The sequence below is a fragment of the Pleurodeles waltl genome, chromosome 5 (genome assembly GCF_031143425.1).
Source record: "Pleurodeles waltl isolate 20211129_DDA chromosome 5, aPleWal1.hap1.20221129, whole genome shotgun sequence".
Lineage (NCBI taxonomy): Eukaryota > Metazoa > Chordata > Amphibia > Caudata > Salamandridae > Pleurodeles > Pleurodeles waltl.
Genome location: NC_090444.1, coordinates 95,189,028 through 95,211,285, shown reverse-complemented (window position 1 = coordinate 95,211,285; position 22,258 = coordinate 95,189,028). Strand labels below are relative to the sequence as shown.

Below are 22,258 nucleotides of genomic sequence, written 5' to 3'. Positions count from 1 at the left end.
CACACATCCACACAGACATACCTACAGACATACACGCATTAATTCCCAAAACACGCAACACCGCCGCAAGCATACACGCACTCACACCCCCCCTACATACACAGACGCACACCCCCTTGCACCCACACAACACCCCACCACCCCCCTCCCCTAACGGACGATCGACTTACCTGTTCCGTCGATCCGCCGGGAGGGGACGGGAGCCATGGGGGCAGCTCCGCCGACACCACACCGCCAACAGAACTCCGCCGCGCAGAATCACAGGACGTGATTAGCTGGGCGGTGTTCTGTTGGCGTGGCGGTGGAGGTGGAGCAACCTCCACTTCCTCGCCGCCCGCAAGTATGGCTGTTGGCGGCTCTCCGTCGGAAAAACGACAGAGGGCAGCCAACGGTCATATTACGCCGAGCGGCAAACCGCCACTACTGGCGGTCTTCCGCACGGCGGTCCCTCAACGGTCTTGTTAAAAGACCGCCAAGGTTGTAATGACCACCTATGTGTACCAGGAAGTTTTATCAAGTTACCTGTGAAAATTGCGCTCAGAAGGGCAGCATGGGGGGGGGGGGGGTAGAAAAGGCAGCTAAACTGAGGGACAGTGCTGTTAATCAACCTTTCTTGTCTGGGTATGAGAAGCCCTCATTGGACCCCGTTATATCTGTTCAAGCCTAGATGGGCTGTTTTACTAATAATTTTGACCCAGACAATAAGGATATCATGCTAGGAAATAGGGAAGTAGTAGGCTGTACATCTGAGACATAATCCAAATTTAGCGAACCATTGAGGTCAGGGATGTAATTACCACTATTAACCGGAGCTCCCCTGGTAAGGCCTCTGGGCCTGATGGAGTGCCATTTGAGCTCTATAAAGATCAATTTTCTTCTGAGCTCCAATATTAACAAATATCTTTAGGGACACTATAAAGGGGCAGCTTGTTCCATCTTGGAGGAAAGCAGTAGTTGTCCATCTTTGAAAAAGAGGATAGGCATTCTCTGTCTTGTTATCGCCCAACTTCCCTCTTGAATAGTTCTTTGAAAATAATAGGTGGCTTTTGACAGCCAAACTGGAAGCTTGGATGGAGGAAAAACAAACCCTGTCCAGAGTGCAGTATGGGTTTCATCTAGGGGTAGGCACAGTGGAACAGTGCCTAAACCTGCAGCTGATTATGAGCAAATATGTTAAAGCCATGAGGGGATCCATTCATCTTGCATTTATGGACCTCTCCTGTGTCTTTGAGATGGTGAACAGAGTTAAGCTTTGGATTATTATAGCGAGGATGGGGATTGATCAGGCTCTGATTGGTTTCCTTCAAAGGATGCATTGGGACACCGTGGCAAGGATCAGATATGGAACAGATGGTGAACTTTCCCCTATAATTAAATCCTCATTAGGGGTTCGTCAAGGAATAGCCTAGAACAGCACTTGTGCAATATAGAGAAAGACCTACCTAAAATGAAGTCTTGTGCAATACCAGTTTTACTCTCTGAAGATGATGCAGTTTTAATCTCATGAACGGTAAATGGTCTACAACTCCTTATAGATGCCTTTATTATTTTATGTGCTGGGGGGCTGAATCTTAAAATAATCTCAGCAAATCATTTTCCATGAGTATAGGCCCATAAATTGTTAAAACACGGTCATTTCAACTAGGAGGCAAATTTTCAATGTAATTTCTTTTTAGCCTGTATAGATATAGGACATTGGAAGTGAAGCCACATGCTTCTTTTAGGATATTCATGTGTATACATCTTATCATGGGCATTATAGTAGGTGTTCCCACCTAACACTCATGACATTTGACACATTCCCAGATTTAAAAGAAATCATCAACCTGGGAATGTGTGAAAGGCCTCTATCTCGCTAGGATGGTGCAAGGGAAGCACACAGAAGGAGGGAAAAGCCTCCATTGATTATTTTTGTGCAGGAAGGTGTCCCTTCCTACACTAAAACAATCATCCCCGCAATGCAGGCATCCTTGCACCACAGTGTTGGCGCATGAAAGCCATTTGTGCGCCAGAGCTGGGGAAGAGGGCAGAAATGCACCGTATCTTGTGGGTACCGCACATTTCTGTCCTTTCCCAGTGGTGCAGGGCAGCAGAGCAAGGCACTTCCTGCACTGCCTTGCGCCGTGGGGGTGTAAATATACCACTTCGTACATATGCCTCGGTACAAGCAGGTGGCTGCTTTGATCCGACCCATTGTGGTACAGAGCAGCTGACAGCTATAGTGTGCCACAGGTTCTGATTCCCCAGTACTCCAGTGATCTCTTCTCAAAGTCACTTTTGCCAGGTATAGTAAAAAGTGGACATCAGGAATGTCAAATTCCATAGCCAGGTCCTTGAAGGGGAGTACTTCTCCATCCCGTTATAGGTCTCCCATTCAGGTTACTCCATAGACAACGTACCACACTATTCTTCCAAGTGCTCCCTCACAAGCCACCAGCTCCAGCAGTGTGAAGTCTGGTGAGTAAGGTGTTCAGGTATGAGTGTGCTGCAAACAGCATCGCCAGGTAAGCTGTGTCACCAGGAGTTCCTTGGAAGCAGTGGGTAGGCAGCTCCAGGGAGACAGGAGGTCCAGCACAAGGTCTTTCCGATCCGGCAGTGATCCTTCAACCCCCTGTCTAGGTGCATTCTACTATGAAGCCATGGGTTAAACCATTGGAACTGTGCTGCCAAATAATACACTTCTAGATCTGGGACCGCCATCCCTCTCTCGGTTTCAGGGTGCTGCAGCTTAGCCAGTGCCACTCTGCGTCTGCCTCCCCCCCAGATAAGCTCCAATAGTAGGGAGTCCAGGTCCTGAAACAGGCGGCGAGGGACAAGTAGGGGAAGTGCTTAGAGCAAATAAAGCAGCTGCAGAGCGCCACCATTTTGGCTACTGCTATTCTACAAGCAACAGATAGGGGTAATGATACCAGACGCGGAGACTCGATCTAAGTGCTCAGATTGCCGCTACCATGTTACCATCTAGTAGGTCTTGATGATCGAAATATACCTTAACTCCTAGATATATCTGGCAATCTGCATTCCAGGTGAGGCCATATAGATCCTTGACCGGGGGTATCCCTGCCAAGTGGGAATATCTGGGATTTCTGACAATTAATGTGCAAGCCAAACACTGCACTAAAGCGCCCCAACAGGTCTACTGCTCCAGGCAAGTCTTGTCCCAGATCTCTGGGGAACAACAACATATCATCAGCATAAAGTGCTGCATAATGAGATTATCCCCGGGCCTCCAATCCATGATATAAACCTACACTATCGTGCACTGCAGGCCAGCGGTTCTTCCACTATGGTGAATAGCAATGGGGTGAGTTGGCAGCCCTTCCTAGGTCCCCCTCCCACTGTGTAAGAGTCGGATATTATACGACCAGTGCGAACCCGGCAGTAGGACCTGAGTAGAGGAGTTTAGTCAATTGTGTAAACCCAGGGCTATCAAAAACCTTTTCTATATTTATTGCCATCACAGTCTGGGAATAAATCCTGCTTGATCGGAATGTATCAAGGTGGTCATGTGGGGTAGACGTCGGGCTGCCAGTATTCAACAGAGAATCTTTAGCATGGACGAAGGACTGTAAGCCCGGACATCAGTGGGAGGGTGACCAGGTTTCAGGAGAGGGATGACCAGGGCTTTGCATGTGATTGGTGGGAGGTAACCCAAGTCACGGGCTGCGATGTAGAAGTCACCACAGTGTCTATCTTGAGTTTGAGTGCCTCCTGGAGGCAGTGATGGCCTATAAGATGGTGGTCAGGGTAGGTCCCGGATAGCCTCCTCTTGGGGTCTCCAAGTCAAGAGCAGGTCTGGCCTCCTCCTGTGACCCCAGTCCCGGGAAGGCACAAGGCCTAACTGCCTTCTTCCTCTTGGTGGACTTACCCATGGTGCAGACACCCATTTCAAAGGTAGCGCCCTTCTTTCTAGCAAGGGTACAGGGCATGTCAGCTCAGGGTTAGCAACGGACAGAACGCACAGTAGGCAAAGAGGAGAGAGATTCCAGCAGCAGTGGTGTCTATAGCTTTGGTGCACCGGGTAATGTCTGATGAGTTAGTGTAAGCAGAAGTCGCATATGTGACGAAGGTCGGGCTCCACGTCCAAGATAGCCAGAATTCTACTTCCAGTCCAACCAAGAGCCAACGCAGGAGCAGTCGAGGATGCCAACCTGGAGGTCTGGTACTTTAGTCAGAGTGGCAAAAATAAATGAGTGGGAAGACGTGGCAAGCATGGGTTCCCCGTTCATTCCATGCCGCCTTGTAGTAGGCTGGCACCAGCATCAGAAAAGTAGGGCGGAACAGGACTGTCCAGTCACTTCAAGCCCAATTAGTCTGAGACCCTTAGCATGTGTGGCATTAGAGCACTGAAGGGAAGTGCCCTCCAGCAGCGTGCCTCAATCTGTACCAATCCCCAATGGTGCTCTCCCGGGTTATTGAGGAGTTATATTTGGAGAGGAAGGGCACCAATTACAGTCCTAGGGCATTATCAAGGTCCTTCGGGCCTCTCTGCAGTCCCCAGGTGGGTCACCCACAAGGCACAATGTCCTTCAGTGTCACTTTGCAGAGCCCCAATCTCCCCCAGCAGCAGGCTCATAAAGACACACTAGGCCTGTTGGCCCTAGCCCTGGCAGCAAGGGAAGTGCTAGTGTACCAGCAAGTAAGCTCCAGGCCTCCGCCCTCGTAATTTCAGCTTCAGCAATTTATTTGGGGGAGCAGGGCCTCTGGGATGGGAATCTTCTCAGGCTGGTGGAGAGGTCGCAATACTGGGGGAAGAAGCAATCCCTAGGTGCCCCCGCAGATTGGTTTCCAATCTCCCAAGTCCACAGGTTCCAGACTGCAGCCTACCGGGTTCCGCCGATGCACCACTGCAGGCCTCATATTCAAGTAGTCACCAGTCGCCACTCCGGTCTCGGCTAGGTTGTGCGTGGGGCAAGCGCAGCAGGATAGCAGCGCTACCCGCAGAAAAGCACCCCCCCACAGGCCAGCAGGTGTCTCCAGCAAGGGCAGCATACATCAGGTGCCTCATCTCTATGTCACAGCCTGCGAGGCAGGGAAGCTGCCATTTTGGGCGTAGTTGTTGTGCCCACTGATCATGATGAAATATAGGAACCCCTGGCAACTGTTAGGTTTATGGCGTTGGCTGACAGACTCCAACATGTCAGTGTCCCCACACATCGAGTAAAAGGGCCAAATGTAGCATCTGGAGGGCAGGATACCTCTAGATGGCGGATGGCGGCCAGAAGCCCCTCAATCCATGTCCTGCTCCATTGGCTACAAGCCATGTTCCCCCAGGGACAGAAATACTTGAAGTAAGAACTTTTATCTATTTAGGTTTTCCCCCAACTCAAATTTAATTTGGAATAGCTTATTCAATACCAGGGTCATCCAATGCCAATGAGCTGTAGAATCAGTATTCAGTTTGCACGACAACTTGGGCATAAACCTATACAAGAGTTGGTCAATAATTACAAAAACAAGTGTTTATCTTTGGTGGTATATGGTGCTGGTGTTGGGGGTTCAAGGGTGCTAACCAACTACAGCAGGTTGAAAATAAATTTCTGTGTAGAGTTTTAGCTGTCCCTCAATCCACGCCATCTTTTAGGTGATATTCTGACGTACGTCTGGATCCCATGGTGGATAGAATTAAATTTGAGCCCTTACTTCTCTGGATAAGGATTTGGGGAAATCTGGAAGCCCATTTTTCGAGGGAATTTTTGGCAGACTGTGTTTCCTTGGACAATGCCACAATTCCCTGGATGAATTATCTTAAACATAGCTTTTTAGATCTAGGCTCACCTGAGCTTTTTATAATCCAGAGATTGTAGAGGTGCTAACAAAGTTGCAGGTGAAATAATTGTTTATGAAAAAGCAAGCCAGATTTCATCAGGAAGAGTTCAATAAATTGCGACACCAGCACTAATTATAGACTAATCAAATTGCTCAAGCGTTGTGAGTTTTTGCTTGACATCGGTTTTTAACACCTAGGGTGCCCAGGATGAGCTGGTCTCGCCCTCGGCAACGGTTGCCTGGTGACGAGGACGAGACCAGCTCGTCCTGCTATGGGCCCCCAAAGATGGAAGGGGAATCGCTTCCCCTTCCACCCCGACCCCTCTGACCCCCCCGGGGCGTTGAAGGAGAAATGCAAAAGCATTTCTCCTCTGATCACGTGGAGGGGGCAGAGAGGTCTTTCCTCTCCTTTCATGTCTCTCTGAGCATTTCTGCTGCCCGATCGCGATGCGAATACCCACCAGCCACCTGGGATTTTTTTTGTTTGTTTGTATTTCAATAAGGGAAGCGGCCCCTTGGGCAAGGGCCGCTTCCCAGGGGGGGGCAAATTATTTCTAGGCCATTTCTGCCCCCGGGGGCAGATCAGCCTGATATGATTAGGCCCGGGGGGGCAGAAATCCACTAGACACCAGGGATAATTTTATTTATTGGTTTTTTTTTTGTTTTTTTTATGTTTGGGGAGCGACCCTCTTAGGCAAGGGTTGCTCCCGGGGGGGGGAATTATTATTATTATATAATTAGGCAGATCTGCCCCCAGGAGTGCAGAAACCTCCAGACACCATTTCAAAATTTCAAAATAAGAGGTTGGGGGTATGGCCATAACCCCACCCCAAATAAATGGGGCCAAAGTTATTATGCCCACCAGTGAGCAGAATGGGCAATTACCCCCAATCCACACCCCGGGGGGACAGAAAGTCTACTAGATGCCAGGGAATAAAAAAAATAAAAGAAAATAGTGGGGTGGTGGTTACCAACCAGTATGGGCCTGGTTATGCCCCCACCTGAACTGAAGGGGCTAACAGTCTTTCAGCTCTCCCCCGCACACTAAAACATCTTATCCCATGGCAAGCAAGAGGGCATTTGAATATTTTTCGTTTTTGTTTTACATTTGGGCCATGAGAGCTTGGTAACTCTCAAAATCGTCACACTTGGAATGGTGAGGGCTGCACTTTTTTTTACTTTGGGACGCTGCTATGTAGCAAAATCCACAAGACCTAGACACATCTGAAAACTAAACATCTAGTTGATTCCAGGGTGGTGTGCTTCACATGCACCCCGCACTGTTTCCTTAACCGCAATGCCCTGTAAACCTGCAACTTTGCTGGAAAGCACACATTTTTCCCACATTTTTCTGATGGAACCTTCCGGAATCTGCAGGAATCCACAAAATTCTTACCACCCAGCATTGTCTCATCTATACCGATAAAATTTGTGCTGCACTTGTCAGCCTAAAATTTTTTTTTTTTTCAAACTGCCCTTTTGAACCCACTTTGGTTCCCCCTTATTGCGATGTGTTTTTGGCTCTTCCCTGTCACAAACACTTGGCCCACCTACACAAGTGAGGTATAATTTTTACCGGGAGACTGAGGGGAACGTTGGGTGGTAGGAAATTTGTCCTGGTGCGGTGATCCACACCATGTGGGAAGATTTTTTAGCTAAATTTGAGGTTTGCTCAGGATTCTGGGTAAGAAAGCATTGGGGGATCCACGCAAGTCACACCTCCCTGGACTCCCTCAAGTGTCTAGTTTTAAGAAATGTCTGGGTTCGGTAGGTTTCCCTAGATGGCTGCTGAGCCCAGGACCAAAAACGCAGGTGCGCCCACCTGCAAAAACAGGTTGTTTTCTATTTGATAATTTTGATGTGTCCGGATAGTGTTTTGGGGCATTTCCAGTTGCGAGCATAAGGCCTACCCACACAAGTGAGGTACCATTTTTATTCGGAGACTTGGGGGAACGCTGGGTGGAAGGAAATTTGTGGCTCCTCTTAGATTCCACAACTTTCTGTCACCGAAATGTGAGGAAAAAGTGTTTTGTTTGCCAAATTTTGAGGTTTGCAAAGGATTCTGGGTAACAGAACCTGGTGAGAGCCCCACAAGTTACCCCATCTTGCATTCCCCTAGGTCTCTAGTTTTAAAAAATGCACAGGTTTGGTAGGTTTCCCTAGGTGCCAGCTGAGCTAGAGGCCAAAATCAACAGGTAGGCACTTTGCAAAAAAATCCTCTGTTTTCTTTGGGAAAATGTGATGTGTCCACGTTGTGTTTTGGGGCATTTCCTGTCGCGGGCGCTAGGCCTACCCACACAAGTGAGGTACCATTTTTATCGGGAGACTTGGGGGAACATAAGATCATGGAATTGTCCCCCCACGCCAAATCTGGTATTGGGGTGTCAATCCCATGCATCCCCGGTGCTCCAACATGGACCACGGGTACTGCCAAACTAGCTCTCTGGGGTTTTCACTGCAGCTACCACCACTGCCAACCCACAGACAGGCTTCTGCCCTCCTGGGGTCTGGGCAGCCCAGTCCCAGAAAGGCAGAACAAAGGATTTCCTCTGAGAGAGGGTGTTACACCCTCTCCCTTTGGAAATAGGTGTTAAGGGCCTGAGAGGAGTAGCCTCTCGTAGCCTCTGGGAATGCTTTGAAGGGCACAGATGGTGCCCTCCTTGCATAAACCAGTCTACACCAGTTCAGGGATCCCCCAGCCCCTGCTCTGGCATGAAACTGGACAAAGGAAAGGGGAGTGACCACTCCCCTGTCCATCACCACCCCAGGGGTGGTGCCCAGAGCCTCTCCAGTGTGTCCCAGACCTCTACCATCTTGAATGTAGAGGTGTGAGGGCACAATGGAGGCCTCTGAGTGGCCAGTGCCAGCAGGTGATGTCAGAGACCCCTCCTGATAGGTGCTTACCCCACTAGGTGGCCAATCCTCCTCTGAGGGCTATTTAGGGTCGCTCCTGTGGGCTTCTCTTCAGATAACGAATGCAAGAGCTCACCAGAGTTCCTCTGCATCTCCCTGTTCAACTTCTGCCAAGGATCGACCGCTGACTGCTCCAGGACGCCTGCAAAACTGCAACAAAGTAGCAAGAAGACTACCAGCGACATTGTAGCGCCTAATCCTGACATGTTTCTCAACTGTTTCCTGGTGGTGCATGCTCTGGGGGCTGCCTGCCTTCACCCTGCACCGGGAGCCAAGAAGAAATCTCCCGTGGGTCAACGGAATCTTGCCCCTGCTAATGCAGGCAACAAACTTCTGCTTCACCAGTCCTCTGGGTCCACTGTCATCTTGACGAGCGTGGCCTCTGGAACACAGGAACTGGATCCAAGTGACCCCGACAGTCCAGTGGTCCATCGGCCCAAATTTGGTGGAGGTAAGTCCTTGCCTCCCCACGCCAGACAGTAATCCTGTGTACTGCGTGAACTGCAGCTGCTAGGGCTTCTGTGCACTTTTGCAAGGAATCCTTAGTGCACAGCACAGCCCAGGTCCCCAGCACTCTGTCCTGCATTGCTCAACTCGCTGAGTTGACCACCGGCTTTGTGGGACCCTCCTTTGTAGTGTTGAGACAACCGCCATGCTCACTTTTCTTGAACCCGTGTTCAAGTTCTTCTGCGGGTGCTGCCTGCTTCTGCGTGGGCTCTCTGTGTTGCTGGGTGCCCCCTCTGTCTCCTCCTCCAAGGAGTGACCTCCTGGTCCCTCCTGGGCCCAGGCAGCACCCATTTGTTTCAACAGCGACCTTTGCAGCTAGCAAGGCTTGTTTGCAGTGTTTCTACGTGGAAACAACTCTGCATCCCCCAGCACACCATGGGACATCTTCTGTGCAAAGGAGAAGTTCCTGGCATCTTCCATTGTTGCAGACTCTTCAGCTTCTTCCACCCGGAGGTAGTCATTTTTCACCTTCATCCAGGGTTTAGTGGGCTTCTGCCCCCCCCCGGACACTTTCGTGACTCTTGGACTAGTCCCCTTCCTTTGCAGGTCCTCAGGTCCAGGAATCCGTCTTCAGTGCTTTGCAGTCTGATGTGGTCTTTGCAGAATCTCCTATCACGACTTTAGTGTGTTTCTGGGGAAGTAGGGTAACTTTACTCCTACTTTTCAGGGTCTTGGGGTGGGGTATCTTGGACACTCTTAGTGTTTTCTTACACTCCCAGCGACCCTCTACACACTGCACTAGGCCCGGGGTCCCTAAGTGGTTTGCATTTCACTTTCTTAGTGTACGGCTTGTGTTGCCCCTAGGCCTATTGCATCCTATTGTATTCTACAGTGTTTGCACTACTTTTCTAAATGTTTACTTACCTGATTTTGGTTTGTGTGTAAATTTTGTGTATTTTACTTACCTCCTAAGGGAGTATATCCTCTGAGATATTTTTGGCACATTGTCACTAAAATAAAGTACCTTTATTTTGAGTAACTGAGTATTGTGATTCTTATGATATAGTGCTATATGATATAAGTGGTATAGTAGGAGCTTTGCGTGTCTCCTAGTTCAGCCTAAGCTGCTTTGCATTAGCGACCTCTATCAGCCTAAGCTGCTAAAAAACTACTAATCTACTAATAAGGGATAACTGGACCTGTCACAAGGTGTAAGTACTATCAGGTACCCACTATAAGCCAGGCCAGCTTCCTACAGTAACCAATACTTGCATGAGTTGCAGGTGCAACATAATCTCACCCTAGTGGGAACAATGAAAATAATTTTGGATCCTGATCTCCTAAACTTCTTCATAGCTGTAAATATCAGTGGAATTAGTGGAAATACATACAATGGTATCCTGGACCAGTGTATCAGCAGTGGATTGGCCAGTGATCACTAACCTAGCCATTTGGATGCATCAAGCAGGCAATTTGTTTTGTTCTGTAGCAAACAGAACTATTAGCACCTCACCTCTGGAATCGAACATAGAACAAACAATGTCTGGCTCAAGCTCCCACTGTTGATCATGTAAAGCGCTTGCCCGGAGTACCTGTTCTCTGAATGCAACTGAAATGTTTTGCATTATGCTGTAGGTCCAATGCCAGAGTTGCTAGGCTTCACTGGACAGGATGCTTCACCTTGCCTTCTTTGCTTGCGAACATCTGATGTTATGTTTTTTGTCTATCAGGACCAACACTTCCTTGCACTGTTACATAGAAAGGCCGAAGGAGAGTCAACGTGGTTGTCTTGAGCTCCAGAATGTAGATCTAATACAGTGTCTCATGGGAAGACCAGAGGCCTAGGACTGTCAGTACTTGTGGAAGGGCCCGCTGCCAGTTAGAGAAGCAGATGAAAACTCCTTAAGGGTATTTTTGAAATCCGTTCACCAACTCAGGCAATCCAGTTCTCAGGGGACAGAATTAGGCTGTAGTTTCAAAAAGAGCAGGAGATATTACACAATATTGACCCAGCATATTTGGGGGCAGGAGGAATGAGAGAGAAGAGAGTCACAGCTACGTCTGCATTCTCCCAAATGTTACTATTATCATACAAAACAAGCGTAGCATTATTGAGGCTAAATGGTGAAGCCCCTATGTTACTGATTTCTGGACTAAACATTATTCCTATTACAACTCAAACACATCTTGTGTCAACAAATGCAGGACCATTTGAATATTCTTAAAGATTTACAGCCGGAACCCCTGTGCCGTTGAAATTTACAAGGTAAGATATAATCATGAGCCTCACCCAGCACACCATAATGGATTTTTGTTGCCACTGTCAAATAATTTATTATAATGTACTCTATTTTTTCTAAATTGGTGTGGGATTTTTCTTGTGTTGTGTTTTCACTTTATTACTATTTGTGTGCTGCATAAATACTTTACACATCGCCTCTAAGTAAAGCCTGACTGTTTTTGTGCTAAGCTATTAGAGGGTTTAGCTTGGGTTCATTTAGTAACTTTAGTTGATCTCTCTGACAGCAATTGTAGCTGTCACTTGAGCAGGGTTAATACCCCATTCAACCAACAACCCAATGTCTTGCATCGTATCCAATTGCTGTGTTTGTGCAGTACCAAACAGTAATTGGTGTAACACAAAAATATCATATAAATAATTTCATACAATAGTTGCCTCTCTTTAAATTCTCCTTAGTTTCTAAATTGCTATTTTTCTCCCTTTCCCAAATGTAATCTTTTGCCACCCCTTTTTCGTCTTCAGTGAAGATGGCACTGCTTAATGTTGACAACCTCAGCAGGGCTGAGCTGCGGAGGCTCTGCAAGGAGAAGTGGCTAAATGCAAGCAAGAGGGGCACAAAGTTGCCCCCCTAGATAGCCTTCCATGCTTATGATGAGGTCAAGAGGATGGAGTCCACACCAGAAGAGCAAAAGGATGACAAACCTTAGGAGGATGGACTGGGCTTGGATAAGTAGGAGGGCCCGCCATGGGTCCTGAGCTGCAGAAGGATCACAACTCACTTCCTGGAGAGGAACCCCACAGGGGGCATTGTGTCTGCCTGGGGTCTGTCATTAGAGGAGCGGAAGGACAGGAAAGCAGAGGGTGAGATCAAACTGCAGCTGGCCAAGCAGAGGAGAGAAGGGCTGAAGCAGAGAGGCAGATGTAGGAGAAAAATACTGAGTGGGCCTTGGCTGAAATGAGACTGCTTATGGAGCATGAAAAAAGCATGAGGGAGTTGGAACTAAAAGCCAAGCAAAGCTCAGAATCCAGCAGCAATGGTGGCACCATAGCTACAGAGTAGTCTGTAGAGGTGAGGGTCCCGATACCACAAGACCTGGTGCCCAGTTATGTGGTGAAAGATGATATAGACAAATGTTTTTCTGTCTGTGAGGTAGCCATGAGGATGCACAGGGTCCCAAATGAATATTTGGAGGTTAGCTTAAGAAAACACATGCCCACAGTGGGGAATGGCATTATCCTTACACTGGAGGTGGGTGACCAGATGAAATACTTCCCTATGAAGGCCATACTTGTCTCTAAGTTTGGGTTGCCCCTGTGAAATACCGAAAAGGTTCAGGGACAGCCAAAAGCTTCCAAACCAGTCTTGGGTAGATTTATTTGACCATTCCAGCAAGGCACTGAGTGGCTCGGTGAGGGGCATCAAAGTTGATGATTATGTTTGGCTATACAGGGAGCACATGTTCAATATTTGTTTTATAGTGCTGCGCCATCACCTAGTGGATAGTAAGCTTACTGCCCCCTAGGGAGCTTGTTAAGGAGGCAGATCTCTGGATCAGTAACAGAGTGTCTAAGAGTGTAACTGGGAGTGACCCAAAAAAAGGTGGTTCAGATTCCTCCCAGCGGAGTGAGGGAAAGGTTAAGGAAGACTCAGACAAGCCCCAGGGTAAGCTAAGAGAAAGGGTTCCCAGGCGCCTTCTGAGAAACAGGGGTTGGAGTTCTTGTGGACGATGGCCCAGGACACCCCATTTCCAACCTGTTTTGAGTGTTCTAAGGTAGGATGCAAGCAGGAGGACTCTGTCTTTCTAAGAAACCACCCCCTGCTGGGACCTCTACAGGGGTGGCCAATGTGGGCTTAGGGGTAAGTAGTCTGCAGGGGCAGGTGATAGACTATGCCCTAGTCTCTCTTTGTTAGGAGGTAGATTAAGAGGGTGAACTGTGATCCCCGAGGGTAGGAGTCATCACTTCTACCAGGTTGAAGTGAATAGGATCCCTGTCACTGCTCTGAGGGACCCCAAGGCCAGTCAGACCATGGTAGTGGAAAGGTTGGTTTCTGCAGTGCAGTACACTGGACAGATGTATAGGGTAACTGTAGAAGGCTGGACTGGCTTGTAGTGGGTACCAAGGGGTACTTACACCTTGCACCAGGCCCAGGTATCCCTTATTAGTGTAGAGGGGTGTCTAGCAGCTTAGGCTGATAGAAAAGGTAGCTTAGCAGAGCAGCTTAGGCTGAACTAGGAGACGAGTGAAGCTCCTACAGTACCACTAGTGTCATATGCACAATATCATAAGAAAACACAATACACAGATATACTAAAAATAAAGGTACTTTATTTTTATGACAATATGCCAAAAGTATCTCAGTGAGTACCCTCAGTATGAGGATAGCAAATATACACAAGATATATGTACACAATACCAAAATATGCAGTAATAGCAATAGAAAACAGTGCAAACAATGTATAGTCACAATAGAATGCAATGGGGGCACATAGGGATAGGGGCAACACAAACCATATACTCTAGAAGTGGAATGCGAACCACGAATGGACCCCAAACCTATGTGACCTTGTAGAGGGTCGCTGGGACTGTAAGGAAACAGTGAGGGTTAGAAAAATAGCCCACCCCAAGACCCTGAAAGTGGGTGCAAAGTGCACCTAAGTTCCCCAAAGAGCACAGAAGTCGTGATAGGGGAATTCTGCAAGAAAGACCAACACCAGCAATGCAACAACGATGGATTTCCTGACGAGAGTACCTGTGGAACAAGGGGACCAAGTCCAAGAGTCACGATCAAGTCAGGAGTGGGCAGATGCCCAGGAAATGCCAGCTGTGGGTGCAAAGAAGCTGCCACCGGATGGTAGAAGCTGTGGATTCTGCAAGAACGACAAGGGCTAGAAACTTCCCCTTGGGAGGATGGATGTCCCATGTCGTGAAGAGTCGTGCAGAGTCGTGCAGAGTCGTGCAGAGGTGTTTCCGTGCAGAAAGACCGCAAACAAGCCTTGCTAGCTGCAAGGGTCACGGTTAGGGTTTTTGGATGCTGCTGTGGCCCAGGAGGGACCAGGATGTCGCCAATTGCGTGAGGAGACAGAGGGGGCGACCAGCAAGACAAAGAGCCCGCTCAGAAGCAAGCAGCACCCGCAGAAGTGCCGGAACAGGCACTACGAAGTGGAGTGAACCGGAGCTCACCCGAAGTCACGAAAGAGGGTCCCACGATGCCGGAGGACAACTCAGGAGGTCGTGCACTGCAGGTTAGAGTGCCGGGGACCCAGGCTTGGCTGTGCACAAAGGAAATCCTGGAAAAGTGCACAGGAGCCGGAGTAGCTGCAAAACACGCGGTTCCCAGCAATGTAGTCTAGCGTGGGGAGGCAAGGACTTACCTCCACCAAACTTGGACTGAAGAGTCACTGGACTGTGGGAGTCACTTGGACAGAGTTGCTGAGTTCAAGGGACCCCGCTCGTCGTGCTGAGAGGAGACCCAGAGGACCGGTGATGCAGTTCTTTGGTGCCTGCGGTTGCAGGGGGAAGATTCCGTCGACCCACGGGAGATTTCTTCGGAGCTTCTAGTGCAGAGAGGAGGCAGACTACCCCCACAGCAAGCACCACCAGGAAAACAGTCGAGAAGGCGGCAGGATCAGCGTTACAAGGTCGCAGTAGTCGTCTTTGCTACTTTGTTGCAGTTTTGCAGGCTTCCAGTGCGGTCAGCAGTCGATTCCTTGGCAGAAGGTGAAGAGAGAGATGCAGAGGAACTCTGATGAGCTCTTGCATTCGTTATCTAAGGAATTCCCCAAAGCAGAGACCCTAAATAGCCAGAAAAGGAGGTTTGGCTACCTAGGAGAGAGGATAGGCTAGCAACACTTGAAGGAGCCTATCAGAAGGAGTCTCTGACGTCACCTGCTGGCCCTGGCCACTCAGAGCAGTCCAGTGTGCCAACAGCACCTCTGTTTCCAAGATGGCAGAGGTCTGGATCACACTGGAGGAGCTCTGGGCACCTCCCAGGGGAGGTGCAGGTCAGGGGAGTGGTCACTCCCCTTTCCTTTGTCCAGTTTCGCGCCAGAGCAGGGCTGAGGGATCCCTGAACCGGTGTAGACTGGCTTATGCAGAGATGGGCACCATCTGTGCCCATCAAAGCATTTCCAGAGGCTGGGGGAGGCTACTCCTCCCCAGCCCTGACACCTTTTTCCAAAGGGAGAGGGTGTAACACCCTCTCTCTGAGGAAATCCTTTGTTCTGCCTTCCTGGGCCAAGCCTGGCTGGACCCCAGGAGGGCAGAAGCCTGTCTGAGGGGTTGGCAGCAGCAGCAGCTGCAGTGAAACCCCGGGAAAGGGAGTTTGGCAGTACCCGGGTCTGAGCTAGAGACTCGGGGGATCATGGAATTGTCTCCCCAATGCCATTCTGGCATTGGGGTGACAATTCCATGATCTTAGACATGTTACATGGCCATGTTCGGAGTTACCATTGTGACGCTATACATATGTCGTGACATATGTATAGTGCACGCGTGTAATGGTGTCCCCGCACTCACAAAGTCCGTGGAATTTGCCCTGAACAATGTGAGAGCACCTTGGCTAGTGCCAGGGTGCCCACACACTAAGTAACTAAGCACCCAACCGTTACCAGGTAAAGGTTAGACATATAGGTGACTCATAAGTTACTTAAGTGCAGTGGTAAATGGCTGTTAAATAACGTGGACGTTATTTCACTCAGGCTGCACTGGCAGGCCTGTGTAAGAATTGTCAGATCTCCCTATGGGTGGCACAAGAAATGCTGCAGCCCATAGGGATCTCCTGGAACCCCAATACCCTGGGTACCTCAGTACCATATACTAGGGAATTATAAGGGTGTTCCAGTATGCCAATGTAAATTGGTGAAATTGGTCACTAGCCTGTTAGTGACAATTTGGAAAGAAATGAGAGAGCATAACCACTGAGGTTCTGGATAGCAGAGCCTCAGTGAGACAGTTAGTCATAACACAGGTAACACATACAGGGCACACTTATGAGCACTGGGGTCCTGGCTGGCAGGGTCCCAGTGACACATACACTAAAACAACATATATACAGTGAAATATGGGGGTAACATGCCAGGCAAGATGGTACTTTCCTACAGAAACGCAGCCCCAGGGGCCGGACATTTTCTCCCCAATGGCTCTGGCATCACTGGAGGCGACCTAGCGGAGGGTCATAGTTAGTCCCCAGATGCCCATTGACTGCATACTGAGAACTGAGTTGCCACCAGTGTTGGAGGAGCTGGGATGGGGGTCGCCCAGGGAGACCTGAAAGCTCAGGTTTCTGGAGGTAACACTCCCAAACCGAGGGTACAGAGGCCCAAATAAAGAGGCAGGGAGAAGAAAGGCTCATCCATGACTCCTGTTCAGCCTCAGGGTACAGACCCTGGGCTGGAAAACCATTCGCAGGATACCACCTCTTAATTGGTGGAAAAGGGAATGGAAGTAGGGTGCCTAATATCCAGGGCTATGGAAAGCTCCGAGGTCGGGGACCCCAGGATGGCTTGTGACCTGGCTCTTCACACTGACAAGCTGTCAGTGACTTCTGCTGGTTGCCATCTGTATGAACAGAGTTTTCCATGGGTTGGGGCAGATGTACAATATAAGGGTGGAATGGGCCACATCACTTGGATGGCCTTGGTGGTTGTATCGGAGATGCATCTGTGAGCACATTAAAGTGGATGCTGCACAGATGGGGCCACAGGTGAGGAGAAGGGTTACCTGTGGGTCAGTTCTGTGGCTCAGGAGAGTGTAGACAGAGGGATCCAACTGAATTCAGGAGGGCACAGAACTGGCAAGGGCCTCTGCAGGACAGGGACATTGTCCGTGTTATATCTTCTAAGCCGGGAATCCCATCAAGGTATTGACTAGTCTTCTTGGACTTTTGGCTGGAGGGGGATCTTGTTGGACTTGGCCCTCTCAGCAGGGTCACCACCAAACTGTGTGCCTTCGTCATCTATTTTTCTAAACCTGTTTTGGCTGGTTTTTAAGATTCTGTGCATTTTACCACTGCTAACCAGTGTTAAGGTGTTTGTGTTGTATATGTCAAACATGGTGTAAGGCTCTAGTAAAGTGATGCTACATGTACCCAGGGCCTGTAAATTAAATAGTACCAGTGGGCCTGCAGCCCATATTGTGCCACCTCTTTAAGCAGCCCCTTAAAACATGTCTCATGCCTGCCACTTCAGTCTGTGTGAGCAGTTTAGACTGACATTTTGACCTAGCAAAATAAAACTTTTGCCAGGCCTAAATCTTCCTTTTTAATACATATCAGTCACCACTAGGATAGGCAGTGTATTTAAAAAGTTGAACATGTAGTTTTAAGTTTTACATGTCCTGGTAGTGAAAAACTCTTTTTAACATCTTTATTTATTGTATTATTAATTTGTTCATACAACATATGGAGCCAACACACAGCCTCTTCCAATCAGTGGAAAGTGCTGGAATAAAGTCCTTTATAAATACAGTCTCATCATTCAAGAGTTTACGTCCATGTGGGGTTATCACATTACAGTACCCTTCTTCCCCCTCAATTCCCTGAGCTCCCTCCGGACTCTCTCGTCCATGATTATCCCAACAGGGGGTGAGGAGTCCCACTGGCACCCGACCCCCTAACTATCCCTTGCCAGACTGAAAAAATATTAAATCTGTTTTTCACTACTGCAAACCCTACCTTTCCCTTAGGATAATATTGTGTTACCCTATTACATTTAACAAGTGATAGCTTTCAATTGGGAGCAAGTAGGAAAGTTATGTTTGGTATTTAAAGAATTTTAATTTAATACTCTCTTTAATTGTAAAGTCGGATTTTAAGTCACTATTCTAAAAAGGCCACTTTTAGAAAGTTGGGGGTCTTTCTATATTACTCCCATACAGTGACACAAAGGGGGGATAGGTATTGGCAGGGTGGACCATGTCTGACTTGATAGGGTATAGATCTGTCACCTACCACACTTGCACATAACAAAGACTCTGCCTCAGCACACTCATAAAGGATTTCATACTAGTCTTTTGAGACCACAGGCAAGCTATGTATGCAGCACGCTGTTTATGTGCTGCATAAACATTTTGCACATTGCCACTAAGTAAAGCCTGAATGCTTTTCAGCCAAGTTACCAGAGGGTTAAGCGCAGATTAATTCAGTGATTTTTTGTGGTTCACCCTGCAAGGGAGTGTGGCTGTTGCTTGACCAGGGCTCACACCTAAGTCAACCAACAACCCAATTTCTCACAAATACCATATACTTACTGTAACTATTAAGAAACTCTACTTACATGTGGCCAATCAAAACCTGATATGGGGTCAGCTGAAAGAAATTAACAATGTATCCAGTCATTTCATCATGTGAAGGTCAATAAATGTTTCAAAAAGTGTGGTGCTTCTAGACAAAAAATGTTTTCAACAAACAGCACTAAACACAATAATTTAAAATCAGAAATATTGTCCCTCAGCTTCAAGGTCATATAGGCCTTTGCAGTAATGTTTCTTTCGTTTTAAGAACTGTTGACATTGCTCATTTACACAAGAAAAAAGGACACTTTTAGGATACATTGTACATTCTACTATTAATCTAACGTGTATTATGCTCTCACCTGACATTTTCTCTTCTTCAGTAGAAAATGTAGCTCTTCATGGTCGTGCAACCATGTCAACCCTACTTGCTGGATCAAGTGCATCTGTCGGTTACCTTGGACATGCTATAAATGCCATTGATGGGAACCAGAATCCGAATTTCTATCATGGATCTTGCGCTCACACAGATCGTGAAATGTCTCCATGGTGGAGGGTGGATTTGTTGAAGCCACATAAGATTCAGTATGTGACCATCACTAATACACTCACTGCTCCAGAAAGGATGAATGGCGCCGAACTTCTCGTTGGCAGCTCCCTGGCAAATAATGGGAATAACAATCCCAGGTAAAGTCTAGGCTTCACTTAATCCCTTCTACAAAACTGTTGTCGTAGAGAATATAGGAGTACAGTGCAGCAAACCAAGTTTAGAAATATTACTTTTACTAAATACAAGGGTGCTATTTTTCCGAATCAAGATTATTTTAAAAAAATAATGCATTTTGTGAGAAATCTATAAACTCTGGTTACACAAAAGTGTACCATACGCCTATGTTGTTTCCTATCCTTTGTTTCCCTCTTGCACTTTTCGGTTCCCCTTTCTACTCTTTCCCTTTTCAGATCACTCTGTATTAAAGAATTATGGTCCTTCTTGGATAAGAACTTTGAGGCTGCCAGTATTTCATTTTACACCTGTAAGGCAGTTGGTACCAGAATACCAGCCGTACCATATATAATTATTATTTAGATGTAATAAACTACTTTGTTTCCACCATATGCAGTGATCCACATGCAGCAGACTAGAGTTCTGTTGCCTGCAGCCTTGTTATGCACTGACCCATGATTTCATGTGTCCTGCCATCCAGTAGGCTACTGACAGCAAACCACCTGCCCAGACGTAAATCTCCCAAACTGCCAAACTACTGTGAGGAACTCTGACACACTGTTTTCCGACTCCCCAGTGGTCCAGGCCTTGCTCTCAAGTTGGTGACCATTTTAAAATTCCATTATTTTCTATGGACGCTTAACTGATCAACAGTGTCAGCTATCTTAAAACAATTTCAGATTTTTCCTGTTACCACCGTTTCTGTACAACCTATACATCAATATAATGTTGTGGGGTGAACACACAATTACATTTACCATTTTTAAAGCATTCCAGTTAAGGTAACGCCTTAATTCATAGATGACTAAATAAACCAAACTTGGGCAATACTGTTTTTGGGGGGGGGGGGGCATCAGACTGGCAAGTATGGTGCAGAATCAAATGGTTGGAAAGTTACAAGGGGGTCTCAGCTAACGTTTTCTCTTGCTTTTAAAATGTAATTTCCTGTAGGAAAGTTTTCTCAGCGCACAACAAAAAAAAAAAACTGAAGGAATAGTCACAATGTTTGTATGGCACAACAACCTTTCAGTCATTTGGTGGCTTTTCTTGGGTGGCTGAACCTAAAAAAACAGCTGTTTTGGAGCTAAAAGCCAAAATGTAAGCGCTGAGTAAATGTTTGAAAACATTCACTTAACTTCTGTACATATTTCAGAACATTGATGGAATGTTTTCGAATACATTGCACTCATGATTAAATGTTCAGGAACAATGCAGAAATGATCGGGAACATTGCACACACTTACGTAGGTTATGATAAACTTGCATTACCACCACTAATATTACCACCATCATCCTTACAACACCTCCGTTACCACTACCATTAGAAGTACCACCATAACCACCACTGCCATTACTACCATCAAAACTACCTTTCCACCAATACCACCACCAATATTACCATAGCAGTGACTGACTCTTTTGGAATGTAAAACACATCAGGCTTCTAATTCTGGTTGTCCTTCTACCTCAATTGTCTCAGGAGCAGGTTTGATCTGTGTCCCTCCATAGACTGGTTTAATTAGTGAACCATGGAATACTGGATACACTTTAATGATTCTGAGTAACAACCATCACCATATGTTCACAAATTTCACAATCATATGCCAAGCTAGAAAAGCAAACACATTTATGAAAAATACTTTAAAAGGGAGATAAGGTTGATAATTAATTTACTAAATGTAAATAGACATGAAATTGAAAAGATACTACCTTCACCTTTTCTCCTATCTTCACCATTTGAACTTAACCTTAATTTCCACCCACCATATACTCTTTTAAAAGTCAAACACATTTTCACACACAAAACAGGCAATCTACAATATCATAAATTATACGTATGCCAATTGCACATGGATAAATTCAAAATTTGAAAGACAACTTAAAACACCATTATTCCATACTCAAAATACTATTACACACTGGCACTCCAAACAATCTCAGACATGCTCTCTCACACGAGATACCTCCTTGGATCTGTGGATTTTTGATGATACTAAATACATTTGGATAGAAGCCAAGTTCAACACCTGTAATACAATTCATATCAGACACTTTAACAAATTAAAAAATGCATTCCAAAACAAAGAAAGTAATCTATAATTTCCATTTCTTTTGCGTGTCACTACAGCTACTTATTCATACAATTGTTTACACACCCATAAATACTCACTCCGGCCCATTTTATGTAAAATGGTGCACAACTGCGCTAACGCAGTTGTGTGTCATTTTATTTAGCGTGAGCTACCACCATTCCATAGTGGCAGCCGTGCACCATATTTAAGTAATGCCACAAGATGGCACTAAGGAATGGCTAGCGTAAAAAAAATGACGCTAGATGGGGGGGCGGGGGGGTGGTGGCGCTAGGTCTAAGCTTAGACTTCAGGTCTAAAGTTAGACTTTAAGTTTAAACTTAGACTTCAGGCCTAAACTCAGACTTCAGGTTTAAAGTCGGACTTCAGGTGTAAATTTAGACTTTAGGTCTAAACGTAGGTCTAAACTTTAGATCTGAAGTCTAAAGTTAGACTACAGGTCTAAAGTTAGAATACAGGTCTAAAGTTAGACATTAGGTCTAAACTTTAACTTTAAGCATAAAGTTAGACTTTAGATCCAAAGTTAGACTTCAGGTCTAAAAGTAGACATCAGATCTAAAGTTTAACTTTAGGTCTAAACTTAGACTTCTGTCTACAGTTAGACTTCAGTTCTACGTTTACCATTGTGAAATGGGCCCTCAATGTTGAATGCTGTACTCAGGGAAGATGTCAAGAATGTGTGGGAGAATTGTGGGAACTACATTTTTGTGATGAAAAGATAATGGGGGTTATTCTAACTTTGGAGGAGTGTTAATCCGTCCCAAAAGTGACGGTAAAGTGACGGATATACCACCAGCCGTATTACGAGTTCCATAGGATATAATGGACTCGTAATACGGCTGG

At 46.8% G+C, this 22,258-nt stretch overlaps 1 protein-coding gene across 2 annotated transcripts in view; it reads left to right on the top strand.

Moving 5' to 3' along the window:
* The window catches only part of LOC138295407 (fucolectin-like), a 105,227-nt gene that overhangs the window by 23,456 nt on the left and 59,513 nt on the right, over window positions 1-22,258 (top strand). Inside the window, exon 4 of one of the 2 annotated variants that reach the window (XM_069233679.1) lies at window positions 18,988-19,288. In XM_069233679.1, the coding sequence (XP_069089780.1) occupies window positions 18,988-19,288 (301 nt within the window). Of the gene's footprint in view, window positions 1-18,984; window positions 19,289-22,258 lie in introns of both variants that reach the window. The other variant, XM_069233678.1, reaches the window with a different exon arrangement.